Source organism: Lipophrys pholis (genome assembly GCF_963383615.2).
Source record: "Lipophrys pholis genome assembly, contig: SCAFFOLD_36, whole genome shotgun sequence".
Classification (NCBI taxonomy): domain Eukaryota; kingdom Metazoa; phylum Chordata; class Actinopteri; order Blenniiformes; family Blenniidae; genus Lipophrys; species Lipophrys pholis.
The window spans coordinates 34,038-62,029 of record NW_028292098.1 but is presented as its reverse complement, the minus strand read 5'-3'; the positions used below and the strand labels follow the sequence as shown (position 1 = coordinate 62,029).

The 27,992-nt window shown below is 43.0% G+C and overlaps 2 protein-coding genes across 19 annotated transcripts in view; both read right to left on the bottom strand.

Annotated features, from left to right (window-relative positions):
* LOC308128180 (NACHT, LRR and PYD domains-containing protein 3-like) overlaps nucleotides 1–1,107 on the bottom strand; it is a 182,330-nt gene extending 181,223 nt beyond the window's left edge. For 11 of the 17 annotated variants that reach the window (XM_080493867.1, XM_080493869.1, XM_080493886.1 and 8 more), the window contains exons 1-2: nucleotides 933–1,101; nucleotides 2–626 (exon numbers count right to left, since the gene is read on the bottom strand). The gene's annotated coding sequence lies outside the window, so the exon portion shown is untranslated. Of the gene's footprint in view, nucleotide 1; nucleotides 627–932 lie in introns of those variants that run through there. The other 6 variants (XM_080493880.1, XM_080493877.1, XM_080493881.1 and 3 more) reach the window with 6 other exon arrangements.
* A 22,164-nt stretch (nucleotides 1,108–23,271) lies between these two features.
* On the bottom strand, nucleotides 23,272–27,726 carry LOC308128186 (C-type mannose receptor 2-like). Of its 2 annotated transcripts, none has more exons than XM_080493895.1 (9): nucleotides 27,547–27,726; nucleotides 27,311–27,353; nucleotides 26,912–27,079; nucleotides 26,129–26,353; nucleotides 25,811–25,910; nucleotides 25,477–25,712; nucleotides 24,888–25,145; nucleotides 24,377–24,456; nucleotides 23,272–24,252 (listed from the first exon to the last, which is right to left on the bottom strand). In XM_080493895.1, exons 1-9 carry the CDS (start codon nucleotides 27,547–27,549, stop codon nucleotides 24,196–24,198), a joined length of 1,170 nt encoding a protein of 389 aa, XP_080350021.1. In that variant the 5' UTR covers nucleotides 27,550–27,726; the 3' UTR covers nucleotides 23,272–24,195. The 2 variants fall into 2 exon arrangements, 1 of the variants encoding a protein (XP_080350021.1); XR_013936544.1 differs by having other exon boundaries at nucleotides 23,628–24,252; nucleotides 24,377–24,648; nucleotides 27,547–27,635.
* Nucleotides 27,727–27,992: the final 266 nt, after the last annotated feature.

The window sequence follows — 27,992 nt, the reverse complement described above, 5'->3', positions numbered from 1 at the left end:
CCTGAACTCTCTTCTCTTCTTCTTACAGACACTTTTCCACGTGTGAGGAAACTTGTGGAGAGAAGAAGCTGCTCTTCGTCCGTCTTCGTCCTTCTCAGTCCGTCTCTGATGTCTAACAACCTCAACGTTCTCTGTCCTGCTCTCTCTCACACACCCAGATGAGTCAGCAGCAAGATGTGGGGCCCAGTGGGGGAGTTGTTTTCACATAAATCACGTGTTTCCTCCGTTCTACTCAGGAAGAGCAGAAATGTTTCAGAGGGGAAGTGATGAAATATGAGCTCCTCTAGGCACAGAAATCACCATTATAAGAAGACAAGAATGTGTCTCATTCAAACACAATCATCAATATAAACGGTACAAACCACAAACTGTTTAAATTACCTGAAATATGTGGTTTGATGAAAACAAGACAATATTGTTAAACTATTGTAAAAACATTTGAACATAGCCTCTGTGATTTAGAGTCCAAGACGCCTGCAGATAACAGAATGTTGATTCTGAGAGTCTGAGAGTCTCAGACTCACACAGTTCAATGGTTCCTCAGGTGGCTCGCCGTCGAGTTTCCTGAACCTGGAGTCCAAATTCTGACCGAATGTCAGAATTTTCCTGGTCCAACCTTACAAGGCCTGGTGTATGAACGAAATAATATGCTCAGGTAACTTAAAGCTAACATTCCATGGCTTTAAATTAAAGTAAAAGTCTGTAAAAGTTCCAGCTTATTTGAACTTAATAAGCTGCATTCCAGCCGACATCACGCGGAGAGAAAAACATCACGGCTGCGCTTCAATTACGCCTCCAATTTACCCTTTGATCCACTAAAGTAACATAAAACAGCATAATTCTGCTATAATAGCTCTCCATGTCCACAAAACTAAATAAATAGATGGAGAAAATATCCTTAACATGAAAATAAGTTAGTTTTTACCACTCACCGAGCCCCGTCCGGCAGTGTGCACCAACCACGTCACCAGAGCAAACCAGGTGGCAACAACAAGATTCCGATCACCTTTCTAAATATCCGAGAAACTGAGAACTCTTTCACTAGTTTCGTTGGCTCTTTTTCTCTTTCGCCTTCCAAGCTGCTAGCTCCGTGTCTGCAGAGCGTCTGGTATAGAGCAGCAGGAAGAAAACAACCCAGTTGGCTGCGCCTGGTCACATGGTCCCCACTGCGACGTGACTTCTTCAAAATAAGAGTCTAAATACATCTGAACCCCAAGAAAATAAAACAAAGTAAAATAAAATAACATGATTTATATCATTATTAATATAATCGCTTTTATTTAGTTCGGGCTTTATGGACCTGGGTTACACTTTGGTGCCTCATTTGTGTGGGGATGACGTCTCCTATCAAGACTAAAAACATTGAATACAGTCTTCTTCACTTTTATATTCTGTCTGCTTTTCACATTTCATATCATTTCACTGTAGATTTCACAGAATACTGAAGGACGGGGACTCAGGAATTTGGTCTCAACAGCTGATCAAGGTAAGATCAAAGGTGTCTTGTTGAAGATGAAAGTGACAGAAACTTTCAGTGACACCAACTACCTTAGTGATGACATGTTGGATTGATTTTACAGGCTCCAACATGAGGTGGAGGAGGAAGAGGTGTAGTTTGGAGTCAGAGTGGCTGCAGTCTGTCCCTCCCTCGTCTTCACACTGATTGCTCTTCTTCATTCAAAACATTCACCTCCCTTCAGACCCATTAGCATGTATGAGGTTGTGGGTTCAATCCCCAGCATCTCCAAGCTTTATGTCTGACATCAACAGCAGCAAGTAGATTAATAGTGAGTTCCACTTTGTTCACACTGCACATCTTCATGATCAATTCTCATTTCTTACCAGGATCCTGTTGTTTTGCTGGATCATTTCCAATGTGACCATGTGAACCTGATCAGACTAGATGTTTTCAGGTCCCAGAGCGCAGAAGACAAGGTGAAGTCCCACAGAGCAGCTGTTTACACATGGAACGCTGCTCAGCAACAGGGTTGCCAGATGTGAATCACTGTTTCCAGCACAAACAACAGCAAACCCACACAACTCCAGAGCTCCACCCTGTTTTCTCCACCTGTCCTGGTGGTTTTGATTGAACTGAATCAGTTAATGTAAGACAAGGAGGACAAGCCCTGAGCAGCATGTTTATATTAGCAGCAGTGGAGGATGGACGTGAACAGAGGGAGAGAGCAGTGAGAGAGGAAGAGTGGAATGAGGAGGGTGAAGGAGAATCAGATGAAGAGGATGATGATGTGGAGCAGGAAGAGAAGGTAAAGAAAGAAAAGAGGCCAAGAGAGAAGAAAGCAGTTCCACCGAGGACGAGACATCTCAGGTCACATCAGGTTGATTCCCCATGTGAAGCTGCTTTTAGCCTCCACATCTGGGTGGAGTCAGGAGTTTGTCAGAACCACTAGATTTTCCTCCTTCAGCAGCTGGGCAGTGTCCAGAGGATCAACCTGTGAGCCGCTGGCTGGACCATGTGGCTCAGCATGTGGTCCAGGCATGTGCCAGAGACCACTCTGATTTAGTTCCGTCTCACACAATCCCACAGCAGTGCTGCAGGTGTTCCGCAGGTAAAGTGTCCTGCAGTGGTGCAGTGGCAGTGGATGGATTGGTTGATTCTGGGAGCCTGAAAGCAACTTTTCCCCACAAATTGAAAAGTCTTTAAATAAACATGAACATGAATCCAACATGTTGTTGTGAAGAGAAAACTGGAGGCAGACGCCTCACAGGAGCTCTTTCAACCTGGCATTGCTTCACTGGCAGCACAGGACAAGCTTCAACCTGTCCCTCCAAGCCTCCTGCACACAAAGAGGAGGCTCCGCCCCCATCGCTGCTGAGCCAATCACCAGGCCATGTTACATGCTGGCTCTGTCAGGCTCCCCAAGAGAAGATTCAGTCCCAGCTGACTGAGAGCCCAGGCAGCAGGACACAGGAAGGTGTCAGAAAAATACTCTTCGATAGCAGTCTGACAAATATACGGATGAGTGAAGAACAACACACACATCATACAGTTTTGACCTGCAAGGGGAGATGAAGTCTGACTCACTCAGCTTCCTGAATATCTCCGTCCAGCTTCAGTCTCCCTGCAGCTTTTATTCACACAGTTGGTTCACACAAGCATAGGCGTTTCCTGATCTGGTAATCATGAGTGACTCGCAATGCATTTCTCTCACCCGGGCGTCAGTCTGCACAGACAGTTCCAGCAGATTAAGCGGTTTATCTAAGAACACACACACATGGTCCTTACACCCAGTGTTTCTCCACCAGCAGATAGGATTAATGCAGCACAACAATGTCTACAAACACATGAATTAATGATAATAGAGAAGATTTCTCTAACACCTGTAATAATGTGAGTACACAGCTTTACACATTTAGAAAAAAACTACTTTTGGGATATTCAGGGCCTAATTCTCACACAGTATATCTGCCTACAGTACAAACTCAAGTCATCACTCTTGTTCTGATGGAAATGTCAGGATGAACAGATGAACTATTGAGTTATCAAGATCAAGCTGCAAATCACAAAGTCTTGAAAAAGTTCTATTTTCTTAAACCTAACAGGCCAACATGCGATATTTAAACTTGATTCAAAGTACCGAGAAACTTTACTTTTTTCTTTTACATTGTAAGTAGCAAATATTGTATGCATTAAAATAAATGTCAACATTTATTTCTCTTTCAAAGAACATAAGTATTAAAAAGTTCAAATATTTTCATTTGTCATTTATCTTCAGACTAAAAATGACATTAATGGACTTTTCATTCTTATGGAGACTCTTCAGAATAAATGTTCCATTTGAAGAAGAAGCAGGTAACACTGCTACATGGACAATATCCAGTGATCAACTTAGCAGGTCCTCCTTAAGGAGAGTGTATTGATCTTCATTAAAGGAAACAACCAGGCTTCTGAGGACACACACTCGTCCTCCTGATGGTGAAGACATCAGACTGAAACAGGAGAAAGACAACAGAGCAGTTTAGTCCCATTTAGAAGAGGACAAAGTCAGCATGAAGAGAACAGACTGTGTGAAGTGCAGGCAGCCTGATTTGACTTGTTTTCCCCAGGAAGACTATCAACACTCTTAAAACCACACAAATGTACCTGGAGTTGTCATTTCTAGTATACAAGGGGTTGTTGGTGGGTGTACATGGAGTACAATGAATACACTGTCAAACACTGGAAATAACAACACTTCACAATCATTTATGGAAAGATACCTCAGACAGTTTGAGAGAGAGCATTGAGAAGAAGACAAACTGTAAGAAAATCCCAAACTGTAAAAAAATGGACTCTTCAGAAGATAAAAAATGATGAAAATGCTGAAATACTTAGCTCACAGGTGTGTTTAGTTACATAATCAGAGAGCGGCACAGTCCATCAATGTCTCATTACCACCTGTGGATTCAATTCAGCAGATGAGAGAGGCACCTCATGGAGATCAAAGGAGATCTAAGGATATCAAAGGAGATCAGTGTCTGTTGCCATGGAGACGCTCCCTGCTCAGTGTTGTAGCTACCTGGTCTACCTAGTTACGTCTTCATTTTGATTTTAAAAAGAGATTTCTGTCAAAATCAAGTAAATTAAAGTGAACGTTACAATGAAAATAGGACTTTGTTCAAAAAGTTCTAAGTGAAGAAAGAAATCTTGTCAAATCAACGTATAAAAATGAATTTAGCAAAATTGAAGTTCTTAGATTGTTATCAACTGAATCAGTTCCTGAAAGACAAGGAGGAAAACTCCTGAGGAGCTTGTCTTCACCATTCACTATCAAAGCTTTGATTGTGTGTCCGGTTGCTGGAGCTGCTTTTCTTGGAAGGGTGTGGCTCATTTGTCCAAGAGTTGGTTTCTCTAAGTGGACATTCAATAATCAGAAGACTGAGTCTTTGAATAAAGGTTTGAAACTACTACTACTCTGAGTGGCTCCACCGGTCAAAGATGATAAAGAATATAGAGCGATGGTGAAGAAGACTTGAAGAAGTTTGTAGAATGGGACAGAAAAGTGTCTCATGCTTGTGAATGAGACGTGTCAGAGCCTGTTTGGCTTGTGTCTCCTCACAATCAAGAGACACTAACTCACTATTAATCTACTTGCTGCTGTTGATGTGAGACATAAAGCTTGGAGATGCTGGGGATTGAACCAAGGACCTCACACATGCTAAGCATGCGCTCTACCACTGAGTTACATCCCCTGTGTTGGTGGTTTTGATTGAACTGAATCAGTTCATGTAAGACAAGGAGGAAAAGCCCTGAGCAGCATGTGTCCCTCTCTCACCAGGACACAGTCCCTCTCTCACCAGGACACGGTCCCTCTCTCACCAGGACACTGTCCCTCCCTCACCAGGACACTGTCCCTCTCTCACCAGGACACTGTCCCTCCCTCACAAGGACACTGTCCCTCTCTCACCAGGACACTGTCCCTCCCTCACAAGGACACTGTCCCTCTCTCACCAGGACACCGTCCCTCTCTCACCAGGACACTTTGGATTGTGGTGTGTGGCTGCTTGCTGGAGGGGAGGATTTATGGAAGTGTTGTCTGTTAGTGAGGATTTCATGGTTGGAGTCAGAACATTTTAGGAGATATTTCACTAACCTGACAACTAAATCATTATCAAACAATTTCTTCACCAACATGTTTGTAAAGGTTTATATAAGGTGTTGTAGACAGCTGTTGGAAATAACTAAAGAAGTTACTTGTAATCTAACTTAGTTACTTTTAAAAGCAAGTAATCACCAAAGTAACTCAGTTACTTTTAAAGGAGTAATGAGTAATCAGTAATATTACTGATAACCCTCAGAGTAACCCTCTCTCTCTCTCTCTCTCTCTCTCTCTCTCTCTCTCTCCAGCCACAGCTGTTTCATCTTTTCACTTCCTCCCTGGGAACGTGTGAAGTTCACTGCCACTTAAACACACATTCATATAAGTAGGAAGCACTATTTTCGTACAGTTCCATCCATATTACGCCCCCTGCTGGCCAGCACAAGCTGCAGACGGACGTCAGACAGGCTTGGTGTGGGACTCAGACCGAGAGGAGGTGGCTGCTGACGCAGAATCTGCTCAGTGATGTATTCGAGTATGAAGCACTATTTTAGGAGAGTTTCATCATTTATTGGATTATCTATGTCATGTATTCTTCTTCTTAGATGCATTTTTTAAGCCCTTTGTCATCCATTAAATATCTTTATATTTCACTTTCTCTTGTATTTATAAATGAGTTCCCAGTCATCTGATTGTACCTCAATAACTAGTTTATCCAGGGATTCCTCTCTTCTGACTCATGTGTACTGATATCTATCTGTGGTCTGTTTGAAGAGTCTTTTTGAAGAGTTTTTCTAGGATTTGGGAGAATTGTGGGTCTGTAGTTTGTGAAGTGCCAGAAATAAACTGTGCAGTTGAAAAGTTTAAACGCTGCATCACAGACGTGTTTTTTTACTATTTCCAATAAAAACCACAGAAAGATTAAAACAGACAACAGATGGATATCATTACAAATGAGTCAGAAGAGAGGAATCCCTGGATAAACTAGTTATTGAGGTACAATCGGATGACTGGGAACTCATTTATAAAGGAAAAGACGCCCTGTCACTATGAGTGTACAATCAAACAATACAAGAGAAAGTGAAATATGGATCTGGACTCTGGGAGCAGTGGGCGGAGCTGAGGTTGCACCGTGAGAGAGAGAGAGAGAGAGAGAGAGAGAGAGAGAGAGAGAGAGAGAGATTTTTTTTTGATTTTTAAAACACTTTTATTTACACCTTTTACACATTTTGTCAGAAAACAGTCACATTGTGCGTCAGAGCCTTATGAAATCATTTATGTTAAAAAATGTGCAAATTGCAGTTCATTGTTTTCCGTACAGCACAGAATGTTTTTAAACCTACCAGACCTACTGCCAGGGACACAGTAGTTCTGGTCCCGGTGGATGACCTGCTCCATAACCCTCCCCAGCCTGGAGGCCAGTACTTTGGACAGGAGTTTGTAGTCCACACAGAGCAACGACACAGGGCGCCAGTTTTTGATGTCCTGCAGGTTCCCTTTTTTAGGGAGCAGAGTGAGGACTGCCCTCCTGCAGGACACTGGCATGGAACCAGAGGCCAGACACTCATTAAATACGTCTAGGACATCCTTACCTAGGATGTCCCAGAACGCTTTATAAAACTCAGCGGGGCAGCGGCGGCCGTGGCAGCAGCGCCACGGGACTCCGCGGACAGGACTTCACCATGTGTCCCTCCTCACCACAGCCGAAGCATTTCATGCCAGCTGAGCTCGCGAAGACAACGTAGTCATAATCATTTCCTCTCACACGGAACCTGAGGTTGAGCTCCTCATTCCGGTTATTGAGTATCATAAATACTTGTCTTCTGAAACAGATTGCGTGTTTCAGCAGCGGAGACTTAATTCCAGACAGGATTTCCTTATAGCCCGCACGGTGATTCCTGTCTCCACAACGGAGTTGGCCTTCTCCACCCGGTCCATAAAGATCACCACGGCGCCGTTCATCCGGGCCGCCTTCACGCTGCTGTACCCGACCTTCTCCCCCACAGCCAGAGCAACCTGCTCCACCTGCTCCACCTGCTCCACCTGCTGTACCCGACCTTCTCCCCCACAGCCAGAGCAATCTGCTCCACCTGCTCCACCTGCTGTAGCTGACCTTCTCCCCCACAGCCAGAGCAATCTGCTCCACCTGCTCCACCTGCTGTAGCTGACCTTCTCCCCCACAGCCAGAGCAATCTGCTCCACCTGCTCCACCTGCTGTAGCTGACCTTCTCCCCCACAGCCAGAGCAACCTGCTCCACCTGCTCCACCTGCTCCACCTGCTCCACCTGCTCCACCTGCTGTAGCTGACCTTCTCCCCCACAGCCAGAGCAACCTGCTCCACCTGCTGTAGCTGACCTTCTCCCCCACAGCCAGAGCAACCTGCTCCACCTGCTCCACCTGCTCCACCTGCTGTAGCTGACCTTCTCCCCCACAGCCAGAGCAACCTGCTCCACGCTGCAGGGGAAAGGTGTCGAGATGCGGATCCCGTGTTTGCGGGTGAGTTTCCTCAGCTCGGCCGACATGGCCTCAGCCAGTCGCCGGCAAACACGGAGCAACGCAGACCCACTAGAACCCCCGAGAAAGAAGGAAATAAAACCAAAAGTGCTCTGTGATTATTAAACTATAGTGATTGTGACTTATAACCTTACCAACATTTTATATCAAAATCTAGTAACGTGTTTATTTTCGACAATTGTCACCATTCCGAGGTCTTACTATAGCCTTGCCATCAGTTTTTATTGAATTCCACCAGCGTCTTTATTTTCGACAATTGTCACCATTTGGAGGTCTTACTATAGCCTTACCAACAATATATATCAAAATTTTGCAACGTGTTTATTTTCGAGAATTGTCACCATTCCGAGGTCTTACTATAGCCTTGCCAACATTTTATATCAAAATCTAGCAACGTGTTTATTTTCGACAACTGTCACCATTCCGAGGTCTTACTATAGCCTTGCCAACATTTTATATCAAAATCTAGCAACGTGTTTATTTTCGACAACTGTCACCATTCCGAGGTCTTACTATAGCCTTACCAACATTTTATATCAAAATCTAGCAACGTGTTTATTTTCGACAATTGTCACCATTCCGAGGTCTTACTATAGCCTTGCCATCAGTTTTTATTGAATTCCACCAGCGTCTTGATTTTCGACAACTGTCACCATTCCGAGGTCTTACTATAGCCTTACCAACATTTTATATCAAAATCTAGCAACGTGTTTATTTTCAACAATTGTCACCATTTGGAGGTCTTACTATAACCGTACCAACATTTTATATCAAAATCTAGCAACGTGTTTATTTTCGACAACTGTCACCATTCCGAGGTCTTACTATAGCCTTGACATCAGTTTTTATTGAATTCCACCAGCGTCTTTATTTTCGACAATTGTCACCATTCCGAGGTCTTACTATAACCTTGCCATCAGTTTTTATTGAATTCCACTACTAATGAGGTGATTCTCAATACTTTTGTAGGTAATAGATTACCTCTGCTGAAACAAAATCCTGATTATCAGACATAATCTATATAGAAGTTCAACAAGGAACAATCACTGGAACTTAGAACTAGTTAATGATATTTGCTTTAGTGAGCCATGGGTGATCTCATGTCTCAACAGGAGGGAAGGTTCAGATCATCAATAGATTTCTAATATTGTTCTTGATAATGGATCAAATTAAATAAAAATAGAGTTATCACTCTAAATCAGTGGGTTTAGTCAAATAAAAGAAGAGACAGAAGAGGTTTTAATTAATACTTGGTAATTAGGAATAAAGTCTCAAAAAAGAGATCCTTTGGGTCTCATCACAATTTGTATCAAAGAGCTGAACTAAAGCCGGTAATGGATCACCAGATGCAGTAGAACCAGACCAGCACCATGTTAATACGCTCAAACTCCAAATGGAGGGATTTCTGCTGAGTCATCACTAAGAACATTCATTTAGTCTAACCTGGTGTGGCGACGATGCAGCTGTCAGCATTCTGTGAGTTTGTCTTTATGTTGGTCTGTCTTGTGTGTTTTTGTTGTTTCTATGTTTAGTTTTATTTTAACCTGCTGCAGAGTTAGTGCTCCACTTCTCCCCACGGTTGGTCGGATGCTTTCTGGAGGAGTGAGGTCATTTCCTGTCGTACAGAATGAGAACAACACTCCTGACAGGGTCTTCGTCCTCACAGCTCTGATGGAGGTTTTTTACATTTTACTGATGTTTTTCCTGCTCTACTGCTCCTGCAATGAAGAAACGCTTGCTCACCTTATTATTTTACTTTATTTTCATCCATTCTTTGTGAGCCAAAGCATGAGTGTTGGAGAAATCTTGTTTTGTCCCATAGAATGATGTGTAGTTTTGCCGTCTCTTAAACTTTGTCCAATGGCTCTCAGTCTGATTCCTGTGTTTCTGTCTCTCTGAGGTTTTTTACAAGGAAAATTCTCCTCACACCTTGGTCCTTGGAGTCGGGTCCCGGCGCCCCTCTGGCCACCAGCATGGGAACTGAAAGGTGCACGGGGGAGGGGCCAGTCTGGTCTTTCCTAAAAAGAAATCCTCCAACTGGATTGTTGCAGGAGGCCGGTTCCCTCTGGGGGTGAGAGGGTGACGGAGTCCCAACAATAGTGAGCAAACAGAGACAGATCCAGGACCAGCTGGGTGAGGGAGTTCTCTTTAGTGTGAAAGATCCTCTGGTGTAGAAGGGACGGTGTCGGATCTCCGTCCATTGGCTCAGGAAGGCTGCACAGTGCAGGAAAAGTGAATACCAGGTTATTCACAACTCAAGACGGAAGAGGTGGTCTGACCAGAGGTGGCTGGTTCCATTCCAGATCCAGCTGACCACTCACACCACCATGAAGGTCCTGAAAGGACAACGTGGGTCCACACATCGCACTGCAGGAAGGATCCGGAACCCCACGATCCCGTTCCCAACTCGACTGCAACACCCCCCAACCAGCCTGACCACACCTAGTTAACACGTTAGCATTGACTGACGCACACATGGAAACACACGGGGTGACGTGCTGCTAACCTCTCCTCCAGGTCAATAGAAGGACGCTTCTATAACAACATAGAGGATCGGTGCCACACACACACACACACACACACACACACACACACACACACACACACACACACACCTGCTGCCAGGTCTCCGAGAGGCCCACCAAATCCAGCTGACGGGACATAAAGAGGTCCCTCAGAAGATGAGCTTTGTTTGCTGGCGATCCATTAAAGTTGAGGTTTAGACACACCTCATGCGGTGGTTTTAGGTCCATCAGTGCCTGACGGTCATAAACCAGTAACGCGGTGACATTTTGGCACAAATATCCAAACAATGCAGTGATAAACAACAGATTCAGAAGAAGTGTCAGAACAAGCAGACGGCAGCCGTTACACCCTGGCGCCATCTTGCACTAAGGTAGGATGATGGAGTGGGCCTGCCTCTCCTTTGTTCTCAGCGTCTCCATGGCAATAGATGCTGATCCCCTTTAATCTCCTTTCATCTCCTTTAATCTCCTTTCATCTGTTCCATGAGGAACGTCTCCCATCTGCTTTATATGGGACATTGTTTAGCAGTTTCTTTTGGGAAGCGGTTATCTGAATCATTAACAAAAGTCCCAGCAACCTGTTCCTGATGAGCTTTTTGTGTCTGTGCTCCAGCAGTGCAGGACTAGTTATACACCAAATAACTGAGACCCTGTCACATTGTGGAGGGGGCGGAGCCATGCTGTACTGCACCTTACAGACCATTTCCTATTTCATTTGTTAAAAAAATCACATTATGGATCTGATCTTGATCTGAGCTGAATTTGGTCGCTGCCAAAAAGAGACTGAATGAACGGCTTTAACTTCAAAAATAAAAATGAACTCTCACCATCAAAATAAGAAATAAAATCATAGATCAACAGCCAGATATTACTTAAAACAAAGTAAATCCTACATTAGACACTGACAGTGACAGCCTGTAATGACTCAGCTGATCAATTAGTAGGATTAATAATGGAAACAGAGACAGAAGGCAGAACAGAGAGAGAGGATTCTATTTTGATGTAAATAGACTTCAAATGGTAAATTGTAATAGATTGTGGACTATTAAATACTACATTGTGAGATGTGATAAACTGTAGGGCCAGTTGTTATTGAACGAACCAAAAAACACATATGTTATGGAAGAAACATACTTATTTAGAAGCACATAACTGAACCAATATAAAGTTGTATACAACATATATATACATATTTACACGTATATAACAGGGCCTCTGTTATTGATCATATCATTTACACACGTGGAACAACCTGTTAAATACAGAATCTACCGACTTGGCTCCTTGTAGCACAGAGTTACTATAAGCCACATATAGTACTAACCCCCTTTTAGCACCACTGTTTGAGTTCATCATGAAATGTGTCGGCGTTGCTGTTTGAAAGCTCCTCAATGTGAATAAAGCCCCGATACTGTTGGTTGAGTCCTTTTGCTTCTTGAAGATGTTGCTGGTTGGTCTGGGAGGAGGATTCTCACACACAAAGTCAAAACCTCTTTTGAAATTTAACACAAAGGATCATGGTTGATGACCAAAGGGCTCATCTAGGAATTGAACCCAAGACCTCTCTCGCCCTAAGTGAGAATCATCCTCCTAGACCAGGGGTGGCCAACCAGTCAGAGACTAAGAGCCACATTTTTAACTGTGATACTGCAAAGAGCCACATCATACACATGGGCACACATGATCACCACCCCACCCCTTCCACACACACACACACACACACACACACACACACACACACACACACACACACACACAGATCTCTGCTAAGCCAGATTTATTGTAAATGTCACACACAAACATGATAATGACAGATATTGACTCCTACGAGACCACAGGCCAGTCATTTTCAACAATGAACATTGTGTGCACTGTCTCACACACACACAAACTCTCAGTTCAACCAAGTCCACAAACAAAAATGGAATTTACAACAGCGTTTTTTCTCTTACTTTGTATGTTGCTTAGTGGGACTTCTGGCACTCCTTGTCTTGAACAATCCTCTTCAAATCTGGCTTATATTCCGTTGTTGCCACTCGAAGCAATTCTTTCCCATGGGTGTCAGTCAGAACAGATGGATGCTTTGATTTCACATGTTTCAGGGTAGAAAACAGACTCGCAGACGTATGTCGACCCAAACATTGACAGTATCTTCAGCGCAGCCTGTTTGACATTGGGCTATTTTTCCATTGGCACACTTTTCCGGAACTCAATGGTCCCTTCCCTTAAAGCAGCTTTCAGTTGGTCCTCCTCACAAAGATCAATCATTTCCAGCTCAGCCGCAGCCTCATCTGTGACTAGCGGGGCTTTCAGTCCGTCTCCACATTAAATGTGTCGACGAGGCACGTAATCTGTGGCCTTTTCAGTTGTAGATCACGGAACCGGGTCACAAAGCTTTCGTGCAGGTTTTCAACCAGTGTTGCATATCTGGCTCTTTGCTTATTCAGGGCGGCGCTGGTGACTTGCCCGCTGGCTTTTAACAGAGTGGGAAAATGCCTTAAATCTCCCTTTTGAAGATGAGCCTTGAACAGCTTCAGTTTGTTGACAAACGCAAACACACTTTGCAGCAGGTCAGGGAGCATTTTTAACTTCCCCTGCAGGGTCAGGTTCAGTCTGTCCAAGTGACACAGCACGTCGACCAAAAAGGCCAGATCCATAATCCACTCGAGGTCCGAGAGTTCGGGATAGTCCTTGTCCTTCTCTTCCATGAACAGTTTCACGGCATCCAAAAGCTCAAAAAAGCGAGCGAGTACTTTGCCTTCTGACAGCCACCTCACAGTGCAGTGCAGCGGCAGGTCACCTGGTGACCTGGTCCAGCTCAGCGATGAGTTCCTGAATTGCCTGTGGTTAAGCGCATGCGTGCGGATGTAGTTGTTATTTCCATCACTGGCTTCATGACGTTGTCTAAATTCAGTGATTTAGACCCGAGTTGCTCCCTGTGGATGATGCAGTGGAAATTCCAAAATGCGGGAAATGTTTGTTCAGCTTTGCACAGCCCCACAAGCCCGTTCACAGATCCGATGATGGCTGGCGCTCCATCCCTGGCTATTGCAGTTAGTTTTGTATGGGCAGATGTGCTTTCGCGAATGCAGCCATCATTGTTTCTTTCACATCTGTGCCACGGGTTCTGTCTTTTAATGGCACAATATCAAGGAGTTCTTCTTTGATCACACAATCGTTTGACACCGACCGTGAAAATACTGCCGACTGAGGCTTGTCTTGTATGTCACAACTCTCATCCAATGCAACACTAAAATATTCACATTCTTGAAGGTCAGAGTGCAACTGTGTTTCAATAGCCGCGTTAATGTCCAATATTCTGCGTTCAACAGTGTGGCGGGACAGTTGGACGTCTGATATCATTCGTTTTAATTTGTCATTTTCAGGAGACAATATTTCAACAGCGTCGCTGAGGCATTTTTTCACGAACTCCCCTTCATTGGATGGCTTTTTAGCCTGTGCAATGTTCAAAGCCAGTTGATAAGACGCAAGCGTTACGGTCTCGGAGTGCTTCGTAAATCTTTGGAAAAACCGGGTCTGCTTTTCTGCCTGACTTTTCAACGTTACCAACTTGTTTTTGCGAAGTTCAGTCCCTTTTGGAAATTCCTGGTCGTAGCTTGCGTGGAGTGAGCTGAAGTGCCGTTGAAGATTAGAAGCTTTAAAATGCGCTAGCGCCGCCTGACATATGAGGCAGAATGGCTTGTCATTACGTTCAATAAAACAATATGAACTCTCCCACTCTGTTAAAAATGTCCGGTGTTCATCTACATATTTTGGTTTTGCGGTGCTTTTTTTCCCTGCCATTTTGAGAACACACAAAATTACTCGAAAGATCTATTTTCATCTCACGCACATGCGCGTTTGACGTCACTCAAACCGGCTTCCTGGTCAGGTTGCCATATAGGGAATGAATGGCAGCGCCAGCGCCGAGCATTTTTGACGCCTGTCATGTGAGCCCCTTAAGAGCCGCATGAAACCAGCCAAAGAGCCGCATGAGGCTCGCGAGCCGCTGGTTGGCCACCCCTGCAATAGGCTAATCAACAATCTCTTTTCGTGCTGCAAACAGTCAGTTGAGCCACAAACAACAGAAAACTGCATTTTTTTTGTTACCATTTGATTAGCCTTTATTGAAATCAGGAGAACCACATTGAGATTACTCACCTCTTTTAGTACATAAAAAAGTTTGCTGTGTCTTATATTAATTCTAAATACAAAAATATTCTTAAAACAAATAAATAGCACAAAAGACAAATAGATGGAAACAATAAAAAGTACAGTCGCAGAGAAAGACAAAACTATAAAAGCCACCAAATACTTAAATATAAGTTAGCTAAAACAAGAACAAGGTTAGGTTTGTGTTTACATGTGCTGTAAAACGGCCCTAAACTCGCCCAGCATGACAAACTGTGAGTTTTAATTTTTTTTCTGTACAGCATTCCATAAACATGGAGCAGAATACATAAAGGCTTTTTAGCCCAGTTTATAATGGATGGTCGGAACTGTGTGTAAAAACAAGTCTTTAGACCTCAGACTGTAGTTATTCCTGGGACACATTATAGGTTATCACACACGCAAATGTTGGGACCTCATCTCTATGCAAGTCAGATTCGCATTTTCACTCCCCTGCTGATCCTCAGGTAATGTCCTTTCATTTGTAAATAGAGTCATTTGACTTAGAGCTGGGACTTAGAGGAAGTCTGAAGAATCATGGGTCTCCTAGTCTTAACTGGACTTTCTGTGTACACATATGATTTTGTGTTTTCATCTGTGGTCTGGTGGCTAGTGAGTGTGTTGCCTTCAGTGCCAAAGGGAAATAAAACCTCTGCATGAACAGGAATCATGGAGCCTCCCCCTCCTCAGCTCCAAGTGTCCAAATCTGAACAGCTGGTCTGGGCTCTGAGTGGAAGCTGAGGTGGTCATGTGCCTGGGCCTCCAGTTCAGTTCAGTTTAGTTTAGTTTAATCCACTCCAAGTCCAAGTCCGAGTGTAAAACTCTGTCTCAGTCTCAGTCTCTCTCTTGGTGCACTCACACTCACACACTCTCTCACTCTCTCTCTCTCTCTCTCTCTCTCGCTCTCTCTCACGGTGCAACCTCAGCTCCGCCCACTGCTCCCAGAGTCCAGATCCATATTTCACTTTCTCTTGTATTGTTTGATTGTACACTCATAGTGACAGGGCGTCTTTTCCTTTATAAATGAGTTCCCAGTCATCCGATTGTACCTCAATAACTAGTTTATCCAGGGATTCCTCTCTTCTGACTCATTTGTAATGATATCCATCTGTTGTCTGTTTTAATCTTTCTGTGGTTTTTATTGGAAATAGTAAAAAAACAAACAGACATGAAATCACTGATATCATTGACTAATAAGCCCTTGTACGTTTTCTTCATTTGACTTTTATTTGCTGATTGTTTCATCTGAATGTTTAATCTGTTCCACCTCTTTAAGCTACATCAATAACCAATGTAATACGCCCCCTGGATTTGGTCACCACAGTCACACGGTCAAAGAGCAAGTCAGCCTCGCTGCTGCCCCCTGCTGGCCACGCCCCGTCACTATCTGTCAAATCCTGTTACAGAGTGCTCAGGTGTCTGTTGGAAAAAACTTGAAACTGAGCAAGATGACTATTGCAGCAACACGTCATCAGTAGGATAAAACTAAGCTGTCTCTTGATGGTCTACAACAGGGTGTCCAAACTGGGTCAGAGAGTGCTGGTGTCCTGCGTGTTTTAGTTCTCTGCCTGCTTCAGCCTACCTGAATCTAATGATGACGTCATCACCAAGGTTGTGAAAAAGAACAATAATGAGCCTTTCATCACAAAGTGGATGGGAGAGGCACCGGATGGAGATCAACGGAGATCAAAGCCGGAGGAAATCTTGGATCTGAGCATCTCCATGGCAAAAGGCACTGATCTCCTTTGATCTGATAGGAGATCAGCACTGGAGCCATGGAGACGCTCAGATCAAAGGAAATCAGCTTTGTAGAGTTGTAATGTGCTCGTACTCATCCTTACATTTTTCTAGAAATTTGTCTTCAATCACCTTTTCTCTATTTACACTCTCTACTTGAACCTTTACCTGTTTATTTATTTCATATTTTCCAAATATCATGATTTTGGTTTGACCTAAATTTAATGAATTAGATTTAATTTCTCTGAATGTATCTAGTATGTCGTTGAAGAGTTTTTCTAGGATTTGGGAGAATTGTGGGTCTGTAGTTGGTGAAGTGTGTCTTTTTTCAATAACAGTATCCTTACTGGAAGCCTGTTGAATGATACTATGTAGAACCTTCTATGTACTGCTGACATGGTCTTTATTGTTTTCTGGTACTTTCTTAAAAGAATTCTTCTTACATTTTCTCATCATATGAGTGAATTTAGTTTGACATTTCTTGTATTTATTTTCCATCTCCTTCGTTCATCATTTATTGGATTCTCTATGTCATGTATTCTTCTCCTTGGATGCATTTTTTAAGCCCTTTGTCATCCATTAAACATCTTTATATTTCACTTTCTCTTGTATTTATAAATGAGTTCCCAGTCATCTGATTGTACCTCAATAACTAGTTTTTCCATGGACTGCTCTGTTCTGACATCTATCTGTTGTCTGTTTTAATGTTTCTGTGGTTTTTATTGTAAAGAGTAAAAAAAAGTAAAACAAACAGACATGAAATCACTGATATCATTGACTAATACACCACTTACTTTGATATTATCTATAACATGTGTGAATAAATTATGACCCTCCAAACGACTCCCAGGAGGGCCGGCTGCTGTGTGTGTGTGTGTGTGTGTGTGTGTGTGTGTGTGTGTGTGTGTGTGTGTGTGTGTGTGTGTGTGTGTGTGTGTGTGTTTGGGCCTGGTTATAGGAGAAGTGAGGATGGAGCAGCCATTTACTGGTAAAACTAACTCACTAATATCTTGGTGAAAATAGAATATATGTTTTTTTCAAATTAAAGTGACAATGAAAGTGAGAACAGGAGTTCCCCCCTCACCTCCAGAGGAACATAGAGTGAGCTACCAGCAGCTTCTCCCTGTGGAAGGGAACATCAGTCCTCACCTCCAGAGTGAACATAAGTCATGTCTGTATATTACATCCATCATCCATCCATCCATCCATCCATCCATCCATCCATCATCCATCCATCCATCCATGATGTGATCCAGCAAACATGTCCAAGCAGTAGTGTTGTGTTGTTGCTTCTCATTGTCAATAGAACCATGAGAAAGTATGAGAGTGACTGATATGCTTGTATGATCACTGGACCTTTTGAAAGCAGTCAGACTCTCATACTGTACCAGTAGCATCTGTGTCATTCACAACCCGTCTCCATCTTAACTGGACTTTCTGTGTACACATATGATTTTGTGTTTTCATCTGTGGACTGGTGACTAGTGAGTGTGTTGCCTTCAGTGGCAAAGGGAAACAAAACCTCTGCATGAACAGGAATCATGGAGCCTCCCCCTTCTCAGCTCCAAGTGTCCAAATCTGAACAGCTGGTCTGGGCTCTGAGTGGAAGCTGAGGTGGTCATGTGCCTGGGCCTCCAGACTAATCCACTCCAAGTCCAAGTCCGAGTGTAAAACTCAGTCTCAGTCTCTATCTTGGTCCACTCTCTCTCTCTCTCTCTCTCTCTCTCTCTCTCTCTCTCTCTCTCTCTCTCTCTCTCTCTCTCTCTCTCTCTCTCTCTCTCTCTCTCACGGTGCAACCTCAGCTCTGTTCTGTAATTTATCTACACATAATGTGACATTTATGTACAATGAACATGTACATTAGGGCACAAGTTCTAACTTTTTTGTGTCACACATTTTGATTTTTTTTTTTACATATTTACACACAATAACATATTTACCTATTATACTTTCATTCATTTTTATATATTTACCTTTAATAATACATAGAAGATAATTGTTAGCTATTTACCTATTACATATTTATTTATTGTGACACATTTATCTATTATTCCATATTATATGACATATTCTCTTCCAGCTCTCCATTTATTAGATGTTTCCCTCTCAGTTCCTCCAGAAGACCCCCCACTGTGCTCTTTGCCCTCCGTTCTCCAATTTTTCATTCCTCTCCTCTCTTCTCAGACTCTCCACCTCGGCCATGGCTTCACTGAGTCTGGCTGTCAAAGCATCAGGACATGTGGGCAGTGCAGAGGAGAGGTCCTAGTGAAGAAAAAAAAACATTGACATGTTCAGAGTCCTGTGTTATCACATTAATTCACTGCTTGTGCAACGTGCAATCAATTGATCTGCTCTCCTAATCAATATATATAATAATACTGTCTGTGTACATGTCAGTATGTCTAAAAGGAGTGAGGTGTGACATGTTGCTCAGCTGTTTGAGCACAGCCAGACAGTACTTCCTACTGGGATCAGGCTGAGGTTCTCCTGCTGGAACAGGCGGGGAACAGTACACTGACTGGTCCTGAGACACTCATTTCTTTTGAAATGTAATATTCTACACACTGCAACTAAAATAGCCTCCGTTAGATGAACCAAATAGACCTTGATATTGTTGTTGTTGTTTGAGGGCGAGCTTAAGCCAGGGAATAGAGAGCATTTCCCACGGCTCCAGCTCATCTATGTCCCAAGTTAATGTTATATGAGCTAAACACAACGACAACAACAATAAATATGTTTTTCCTACCTGTGGAAGGTAATCCCACGCTGTCCATTGTCCTTTTTTGTCTGTTTGTACAACCAAAAGCAGAACAGTTATGCGGGATCGTTGCTGAAGTCCTGACAAATGCCCCTCCCTAGATGGCGGACGCACTGACGTATGTTCCTGCCAGTCATTGAGGCGTCTAGTGTGTATGTCTGTGTTGTGAACGGCTGCATAATGACGCAGGTATGTGACATCATCAGCAGAGAGAGATGAGACAGTGTGAGTTACTGGTCCGTCTCCATCTGGTGCTCTGATGTTTGTCTCGGTACCATTAAACTGGAGGATGAAGCTGATGTTGTTGTTCACTTTGTTCTTGGTATTTAGTAATAAAAATAACTTATATTACATATTACATCAGTAAAAATTATAACCTTTAGAATATACTGGACTCACCATTGTCTCTGGAACCTCCGGAGGTCTTGGGAACACCGACAGTGGCTAAAGGCTGGTTTGGCTCATATCAGTTTTCAGCAGCTGTGACTGAACAAAACAGTCAAAATGGTAACAAACAGTTGAAGTGTAAATATACAAAACACACGCAAATAATAAAAAAAAAAAGATAGTAAAGACCATGGAGCAGGAATAGTTTTGTTTTAATTTGCTTTTCTCCGATCAAGTTCACCTCACATCTGAAAGTGTTTCCTGATGGGTTCATGAGCATTCAACACAGAAGTACTTTCTACTTTCAGCTGTCTGTGTGACTGCTCCAAAAAATATAGGGAACACCTGAACAACACAATGTAACTCCAAGTGTATCACACTGGTGTGAAATCAACCTGTCCAGGTAGGAAGCAACACTAATTGTGAATCAATTTCCCCTGCTGTTGCTCCAAACTCATTCATTACACAAGCCTACTTATACCCCACTGAGCCAAAACTGGTGTCCAGTTGTGCCTTCAGGGCTACAATCTGACACGTTAACGTTTTTTGTATGAATTGCATGGATGTCTTGTCTGGAAGTCATATGAACGTCAATGAAAAGAAAAAAAAAGTGTTACTCAACCATGGAATCAAATCCACATTAACAGGCACAAAATAACCTCTGAACACGCACCAACAAACCAATAATTGACACCAAACACAAATGATCATCAGCTTTAGGAAAAAGAAAAAGGTCCAGACGACCAGAGATCCAGTTCTCAGCACCATCATATACAACGCAGTGCTTACTATTAATAATACAGTTAATCGATATTACCTTCAGACAGAAGCACCACAGACCTGGATCAGCTTCTGTTGCTGCTCCTCAGAGTCCCCCAGCTTATTTTCTTATACGAAAGCCGACATTTACCAGGTTTCCCTGTTTCAAATTGAGCCTGTCTCCCAGCACAGTGTCCAGAGCATGGAGGAGACACCAGGAGACAGGCCAGGACACCAGGAGACGTGGAGGGGGGGGGACGTAGGAGGGCAACAAGACAGCAGCAGGACCGCTACCTCCTCCCTTGAGCAAGAAGGAACAGGAGGAGCATCGCAAGAGCCCTGCAAGATGACCTCCAGTAGGCCACGAATGTGATGTTTCTGCTCAAACTGTCAGAAACAGACTTCACCAGGGTGCGATGAGGGCCCACGTCCACAAGGGGGGGCTGTCCTTACTGCCCAACCCCCTGCAGGGCGATTGGCATATGCCGGAGAACACCAATATTGTCAGATTGGCCATTGGTGCCCTGTGATCTTCACAGATGAGAGCAGCTTCACACTGAGCACATGTGACAGACGTGACAGAGTCTGGAGAACGTTCTGCTGCAGGAACATCCTCCAGCATGAGCGGTTTGGTGGTGGGTCAGTAATGGTGTGGGGAGGCTTTTCTTTGGATGGCTGCACAGAGGCACCCTGACTGCCATGTGGTACCAGGATGAGATCCTCAGACCCAGTGTGAGACCAGATGCTGGTGCAGTGGTTCCTGGGTTCCTTCTGATGCAGGACAATGCCAGGCCTCATGTGGCTGAAGTGTGTCAACAGTTCTTCCATGATGAAGGTATTGATGCTCTGGACCGGCCTGCCCGTTCCCCAGACCTCAATCCAACTGAGCACATCTGGACATCATGTCTGGTTCCATCCTCCAACCACACGTTGACCACAGACTGTCCAGGAGTTGACTGATTCTTTGATACAAGTCTGGGAGGGGATCCCTCAGGAGAACATCCCTCAGGAGAACATCCCTCAGGAGAATGTCCATCAGGAGAATATCCCTCAGGAGAACGTCCCTCAGGAGAACGTCCCTCAGGAGAACATCCCTCAGGAGAACATCCCTCAGGAGAATGTCCCTCAGGAGAATGTCCCTCAGGAGAACATCCCTCAGGAGAAAATCCCTCAGGAGAACATCCCTCAGGAGAACATCCCTCAGGAGAATGTCCATCAGGAGAATGTCCCTCAGGAGAACATCCCTCAGGAGAAAATCCCTCAGGAGAACATCCCTCAGGAGAACATCCCTCAGGAGAATGTCCCTCAGGAGAACATCCCTCAGGAGAAAATCCCTCAGGAGAACATCCCTCAGGAGAACATCCCTCAGGAGAAAATCCCTCAGGAGAACATCCCTCAGGAGAAAATCCATCAGGAGAATATCCCTCAGGAGAACGTCCCTCAGGAGAACGTCCCTCAGGAGAACATCCCTCAGGAGAAAATCCCTCAGGAGAACGTCCCTCAGGAGAACATCCCTCAGGAGAACATCCCTCAGGAGAACGTCCCTCAGGAGAACATCCCTCAGGAGAACATCCCTCAGGAGAACGTCCCTCAGGAGAACATCCCTCAGGAGAACGTCCCTCAGGAGAACGTCCCTCAGGAGAACATCCCTCAGGAGAACGTTCCTCAGGAGAACATCCCTCAGGAGAACATCCCTCAGGAGAACGTCCCTCAGGAGAACATCCTCAGGAGAACATCCGTCGGATGTGTTATTTTAGTCTTCCCTTTATTTTCTGAGCGGTGAAAATGAGAAGATCCTTCTTCCTTCTGCCTCATACAACACGTTTGGCACAAGACTGCTTGGACATGCTTCATGCTGCATCTTTTGACTCCAGTTTTTCTATTTGTACAGAAACATTTCTTCACCTATTCTTGCACCACTTTCTATTTATGTATTGTAGACAGTCATTGACTTATTTTGCACCGTTTTCTTTTACATGCTATTTTGCTGCTGCCATTCTCTGTGAACAGCAGAAGAAGAATTTCCTCGTACAGGGGAAACAGGTTTGGTGATTTGCATATGACAAACTAGAATTTAATTTAAACTCTGAATAAGGATCTAGAAGAGGGGAGTTGTTCATTGCTGTATAGCTTCTTCTTTTTTCTTTTTCTGTCCTCCCTTGCTTTTGACTTACGTATATGGTTGTATATGGGTATAAATGATCAATTCTGTAATTGAAGAACAAAGTTTGAAAGTTCTTTCATTCTACAGCATTCCTAAAGTGACTTTACCTGGTGTTAAGAGATTCTAGTCTTAAAATAGCTGCTCTGCTTAAAAACTGTGAAAGATACTAACTTGCTCTGAGGAAATTTGCTAAGCGCATGACTAACAATCTGCTGAGGTCAGCTCTAATGATAAACACCTCTAGTTTATGGTTGCAGGATGCTGCCTGTAAAATGTGGTTATCTCAGTGTTTGTAGGAGACAAAGCCTGAGAAACAACATCTTGAGTTGGGGGAACGAAAACCTAGACTACAATCGGAGGAAACCCGTCACAACTGGTCCCTTTTGATGACCTCCCTCAAGTACCCCTTGATCCCAGGCTGGCTTCGTGACATCCTGCAAACCTCAGCTACCGACTCACCATTTGGACTGCCCTGCCTGCGAGCAGATGAATGCATCAATACACATGTCGCCTAGGCAGACACGTCTTTCTTCCCATCGCTCGGTTTAGAGTAGGAACCAGGACCCAGAATTCTGTAAATTGAGAATATTGCTTGCTTACCGCACTTCAATATAGTTTGATAATCAATTTTTAAGAAACCTGACTCATGTGTCTTTCTTTAGTTAGACTGCCAACAAAAGGACTTGTGGTGCGAATTGAAAGCACCAAAACTGGTAACTTCTGTTGAAAATACCGTCATTTCTTTATTGATGAAGCAATCAGGCCTTGGCATGCAATGATGGAACGCTGCATTTCTTCGATGGTGGAAAACAAATGAATGACTGACAGATAAAAAGCTAAAAAAAAAAAAAAAAAGGATACCGACAAAAAAGTTTGTTTTGGGGGATCAGCATTGGCAGTATTCCTCCACACTGACTCTGTGCACCGTTTGCAAGTTATCCCTGTGTATGTGTGGGTTTTCTCACATAGCCAGAGCAGTATAGTGAGAAAAGGTGGAGGCCAGAGTGAAAGACTGTCCAAGTTATTCTTTAGAAAATAAAGATCTTCAATGTGATTTACTCCAGTGACACAAGTTTGGTTGGAAAACAACTATTTATTTATTTTAAATCAAGAACTGAGATGAAAGATGAAAGGATGAGACCAGTCACAGTCATGAAATTATGATCCCTGGTCAAATCTTCCCCTCACGTGCAGTACATACAAACCCCAGCAGATGTCACTATAATCACACCCAAGCACTTGTCAATCCTTTCAAGGAAGCTGTCTCAAATTTCACCACCACCAAGCAAAGGTGCAACAATCCACAGAACAAAATCAAAAGGGCAAAGCAAAATCACAAATCCAAGAATCCACGAGACAAACAGACATCATCCCTGAATAATGTTTCCTTTTTTAACTTGTGTGAACAATATAGAGAGTCAGGACGGGAGGACAGCCCTGAGCAATAAATTGGAAATGATTTAACGATGACAGAAAAGTGGAAATAGCTTCATCAAAACTCATCCCTGCCACTCTTGCAGTTACATTAATTACACAAAGTGATGCAATGCTTTTATTATAGATCATATAATTCCCCTGGAAAGCGACTTTGAATGTAAAAGGTTGAAATCCTTCCATGTGCGTCTCCAGTTGGATCCAGTAGTTTCAAGTAATAGACTTATTCCTCACAGACTGGGGTGGCAGGCCGTACTTCTCGATGAGCTGAACAACAACACACATGCAGAAAATATGTCCATATTAGGAACTAAATTTTTTTTTTTTTTCAAAAGAATAATGAAAGATATATGATAGTTAATACTAAAATGTTAACTGATATTAGTCCCACCTGGTCCAAAAGAGCCTCCTTTTCATCTTGTGATAGTTCACCACTTGAACTGTATCTGACTTTGAACCTATAGACATAATCTGTTGACAGAAAAACAGAGAAGCTCACAAAACAAAACCCAACGCGTTCACATTGTGCCCAGATAAAACACATCAGGTTGCACTTTTTAGGTGTATGGTTTGAGGTATTCCTGTGATCAGGAGCCGATGAAAAGATTCTGGAAAAGAAAAATCTCAATTACAAAGAAAAAACAGCATACTTACAGGGTCCCTCTGTTGTCAGAAGTGTCAAGCAGTCAGGTTTACATGGAATGAAGTAAACGGAAAGACGGCAGTCATTATACTTAGAAATTCTCTATGTACATTCAACAGTAATTTAACTTTAACATGTGTTGCTTGACTGTATAACTCAGGGATGAGGGAAGAAAAACAACAAAAAAACTGTTTTTCCACTAAAGTATTTTGTTTTTCTATCGTTCATCTGTTTGATTACACGAGTCAAGACGTCTTACCAGTGACTACAATAATGCTGACTCCGCTGCTTCTGACGCTCCCAAACACAGAGAAGACAGTGAATGTGTACTCAGTTGCAGCAGAGAGAGACGAGACTGTGTGAGTTACTGGTCCGTCTCCATCTGGTGCTCTGATGTTTGTCTCGGTACCATTAAACTGGAGGATGAAGCTGATGTTGTTGTTCACTTTGTTCCACTGCAGAGTGACACTGGTCTCACTTTGTCCTGTTGACCTGAAGTCTTCTACATGAGCTGGAGCTGAGAACCACAGAACAACTTACTTACTATCAGTGGCAGAAGTGAAACAGAATGACCAAACATGTTTGGATCTTGTGTTTATAGAAGCACCAATTGAACACAACATACATATAAACTATTGTTGCATAGCAGTTTTATGTAAATCACATTTGCATTGTAATCCAGTAACGTGCCGAGAGAAGAGTCACTGATTCTTTCAAATATTTGTAAATGGAGTTTATGAAAACACTGTTTTTGCAATAAGAATTTGCAAGGATGGAATAAGTCTTATTGTGGGATATCAACGCCACAAGCATGCAGTATTTAGTAGTAAAAAGAACATATATATTACTTGCTGTGTAACAGACAAAAGGCAGTTGGATGGAGCAGTGTTCATCTGACCACAGTCCTGACTCCAGTGATGTAGCGACGCACGTCTGGCCTGGAGTGTCGGGCTGGTTCTTCTCCCAGTTTCCATATAGAGAGTCACTCCCATCAGACCAAACTTTTCGCCGATACAGACCAATCCACACATGGTTGTCATCTGCGACTCTCTTGACCATTTCATTTTCGGCCTCGTTTCGTATGCTGTGGAGGGAAGAGTAGCAGATCTGCATCGTACTGTATGTAAAACAAATTCACAGATTCATGGATGGAATGAACAAATTAGTGAGTTCATACGGTACCTGGCCAGATCGACATAATTCTCTCTGCAGAACCTTTGAGCTTCTGTCCAATTTCTTAATGTTTCAGTCCTAACAAAGGTTGCTTTTCCATTCCATGTACCTGGAAATATAGACACTTTTTTTTCTTTAATGAACAAAGAATGAGTTCTTCTACTATTTGCTGTGAATCAAAAGAAAAGAAAAAGCTGAATATTTGACAGTAGTTTCTAAGGCAGTGACTTATTCAACACATTTACACACAGCCTGAAGTATTGACATTTCTGGAAGCTCTTGTCAAAAAGTAATGCTTTTAAAATGTTACTCTTTAAAAAAACTCACCACTGAAGCACACAGACTGAAGTTTGGAACTGCAATACCCGTCATTCCATTTGCCATTGTATGACCTCCAAAGTACTCCACAGTTTTGTCTTCCATCCACATTGTTCGGCTCACCACTGTTCCAATTTCTATACGTCGCCTCTCCCTCGCCATAGAAGCTGCTGTCATTTAAGGACCACATCCAGCTGTTTTGCAAGTCATCATGAAGACCAATCCAGGCTTTTCCTGCTCAAATAAAAGATGTTGATTCGGTCAAAAACAAGAGAATTGAAACTTTCCATTGTGGAGGATTCTGTGTGTGTTGGAGCCATTTGAGACTATCAATGTTCTTTGTCAAATTGGTGCAAACTGAAGTGATGATAAGAAATACTATTTAAAGTTTTCCTATTTTTGTTTGTTTTTTAGTTATTTTGATCATTAGAATGTGTGGATCTCTCCTCCTCCTCGTCAGGCCTTCCTCCTTAGAATCAGGAGGAGGTGAAGCTGTGAGTGTGGAAGGAGGAGGGAGTGATGGTTTTTCTACCGCAGGCACACAAGCCTGTACAAACTAGAATTTATGTTAAGTATTTGTATTATTTAAGAAAGTAAACCACAGAGAATATTTTTTGTTTGTTTAAATAAATAGTGCATCTTTATTGGGAAACCTGGAAAATCTCTCTGCGAGTGTTTTTTACTTTCTGCGAGTCGAAAATCTCCTCAATGTGCAACTCTAAATTTAGATTTTTGGGAGGAAAGACGCCACAACAGTGTGTGTCAAATACGGTGCAAGTATTCAGGACTCACCAGTATCGCTCGAAGCTGTGTTTCCAACTGCATCAACGTCAGCTGCACTTTGAATAGTGGCCAGATCAGTGAAGTCATCCCTGCACACACGCTGAGCGCTTGTCCAGCTCAGAGGAGTATTTACAAAGTTGTAGTGAGTTTGGCCAGAACCTACATTGGTGATCACTCCTAAAGCAAAACAGAATATACAATGTATTAATCAAGAGTATGCTCCGTTTGATTTGCTCTTCATCTGTCACTATTTTCCTGTTTGGATGTTTTTCTTTCCATCCCCTTTGCTTCCTGTTTTCTCCTGAAACACACCCATCCTCCGCAGGGGCCTTGTCATCCTAACAAGGTGCAGCAACACTTTAGAAACATGAGCTACAGATGTAATTGCCTTTTTAAAATTGCACCAACCTGTGAGAACAAAAAGCACCAGTCCCCTCTCCATGAGGTAAACCTTTGAAAAGATGCAAAAAAATAAAGTATTCTTTCATTTTAAAGCTTAATTCCTGATCACATTATTCATGTACACGCCACATCTGACATGGAACATTAGGAAACGTGTCATAAAATAATTCATATTAATCTAAAAAATAACCTTTTTAATAATATAGTATAGTAGTATAATAACCTAAATATACTGGACTCACCATTGTCTCTGGAACCTCCGGAGCTCTTGGGAACACCGACAGTGACTAAAGGCTGGTTTGGCTCAAATCAGTTTTCAGCAGCTGTGACTGAACAAAGTGTCGCTCTGCTGCTCTATATTCTGGGTTTCTTCTTCTTCCTCGTGTGTCTGTGTGCTGGGCGGAGTCAACAAGACCTGCACTGGAGCTGAGCTGCACACCTGAGAGTATGTAAATAAGTAAGTACGTAAGTAAGTAAATTTTATTTCTATAGGGCTTTTCACAGACACGGAGTCACAAAGTGCTTCACAGTAAAAACAGATGAAAACAGATAAGAGAGAAAAAACATCTTAAAAACACAACAAATGCCGTCAGTCGGCAGCGTGGGTCGATTAGACTAGAATGTTTTGGCAAACAAATGTGTTTTTAGGCACTTTTTAAAGATGTCCGCTGAGTCCAGGGAGCGCAGG

Bases quoted from the DNA above. Each gene is read 5' to 3' on its own strand.
- LOC308128186 (XM_080493895.1), bottom strand. The intron at 25,911-26,128 runs GTGAGTTTTTTT...CTATATTTCCAG, and splicing joins TCAGTCTGTGTGCTTCAGTG to GTACATGGAATGGAAAAGCA. The intron at 25,713-25,810 runs GTACCGTATGAA...TTCCCTCCACAG, and splicing joins AATTATGTCGATCTGGCCAG to CATACGAAACGAGGCCGAAA.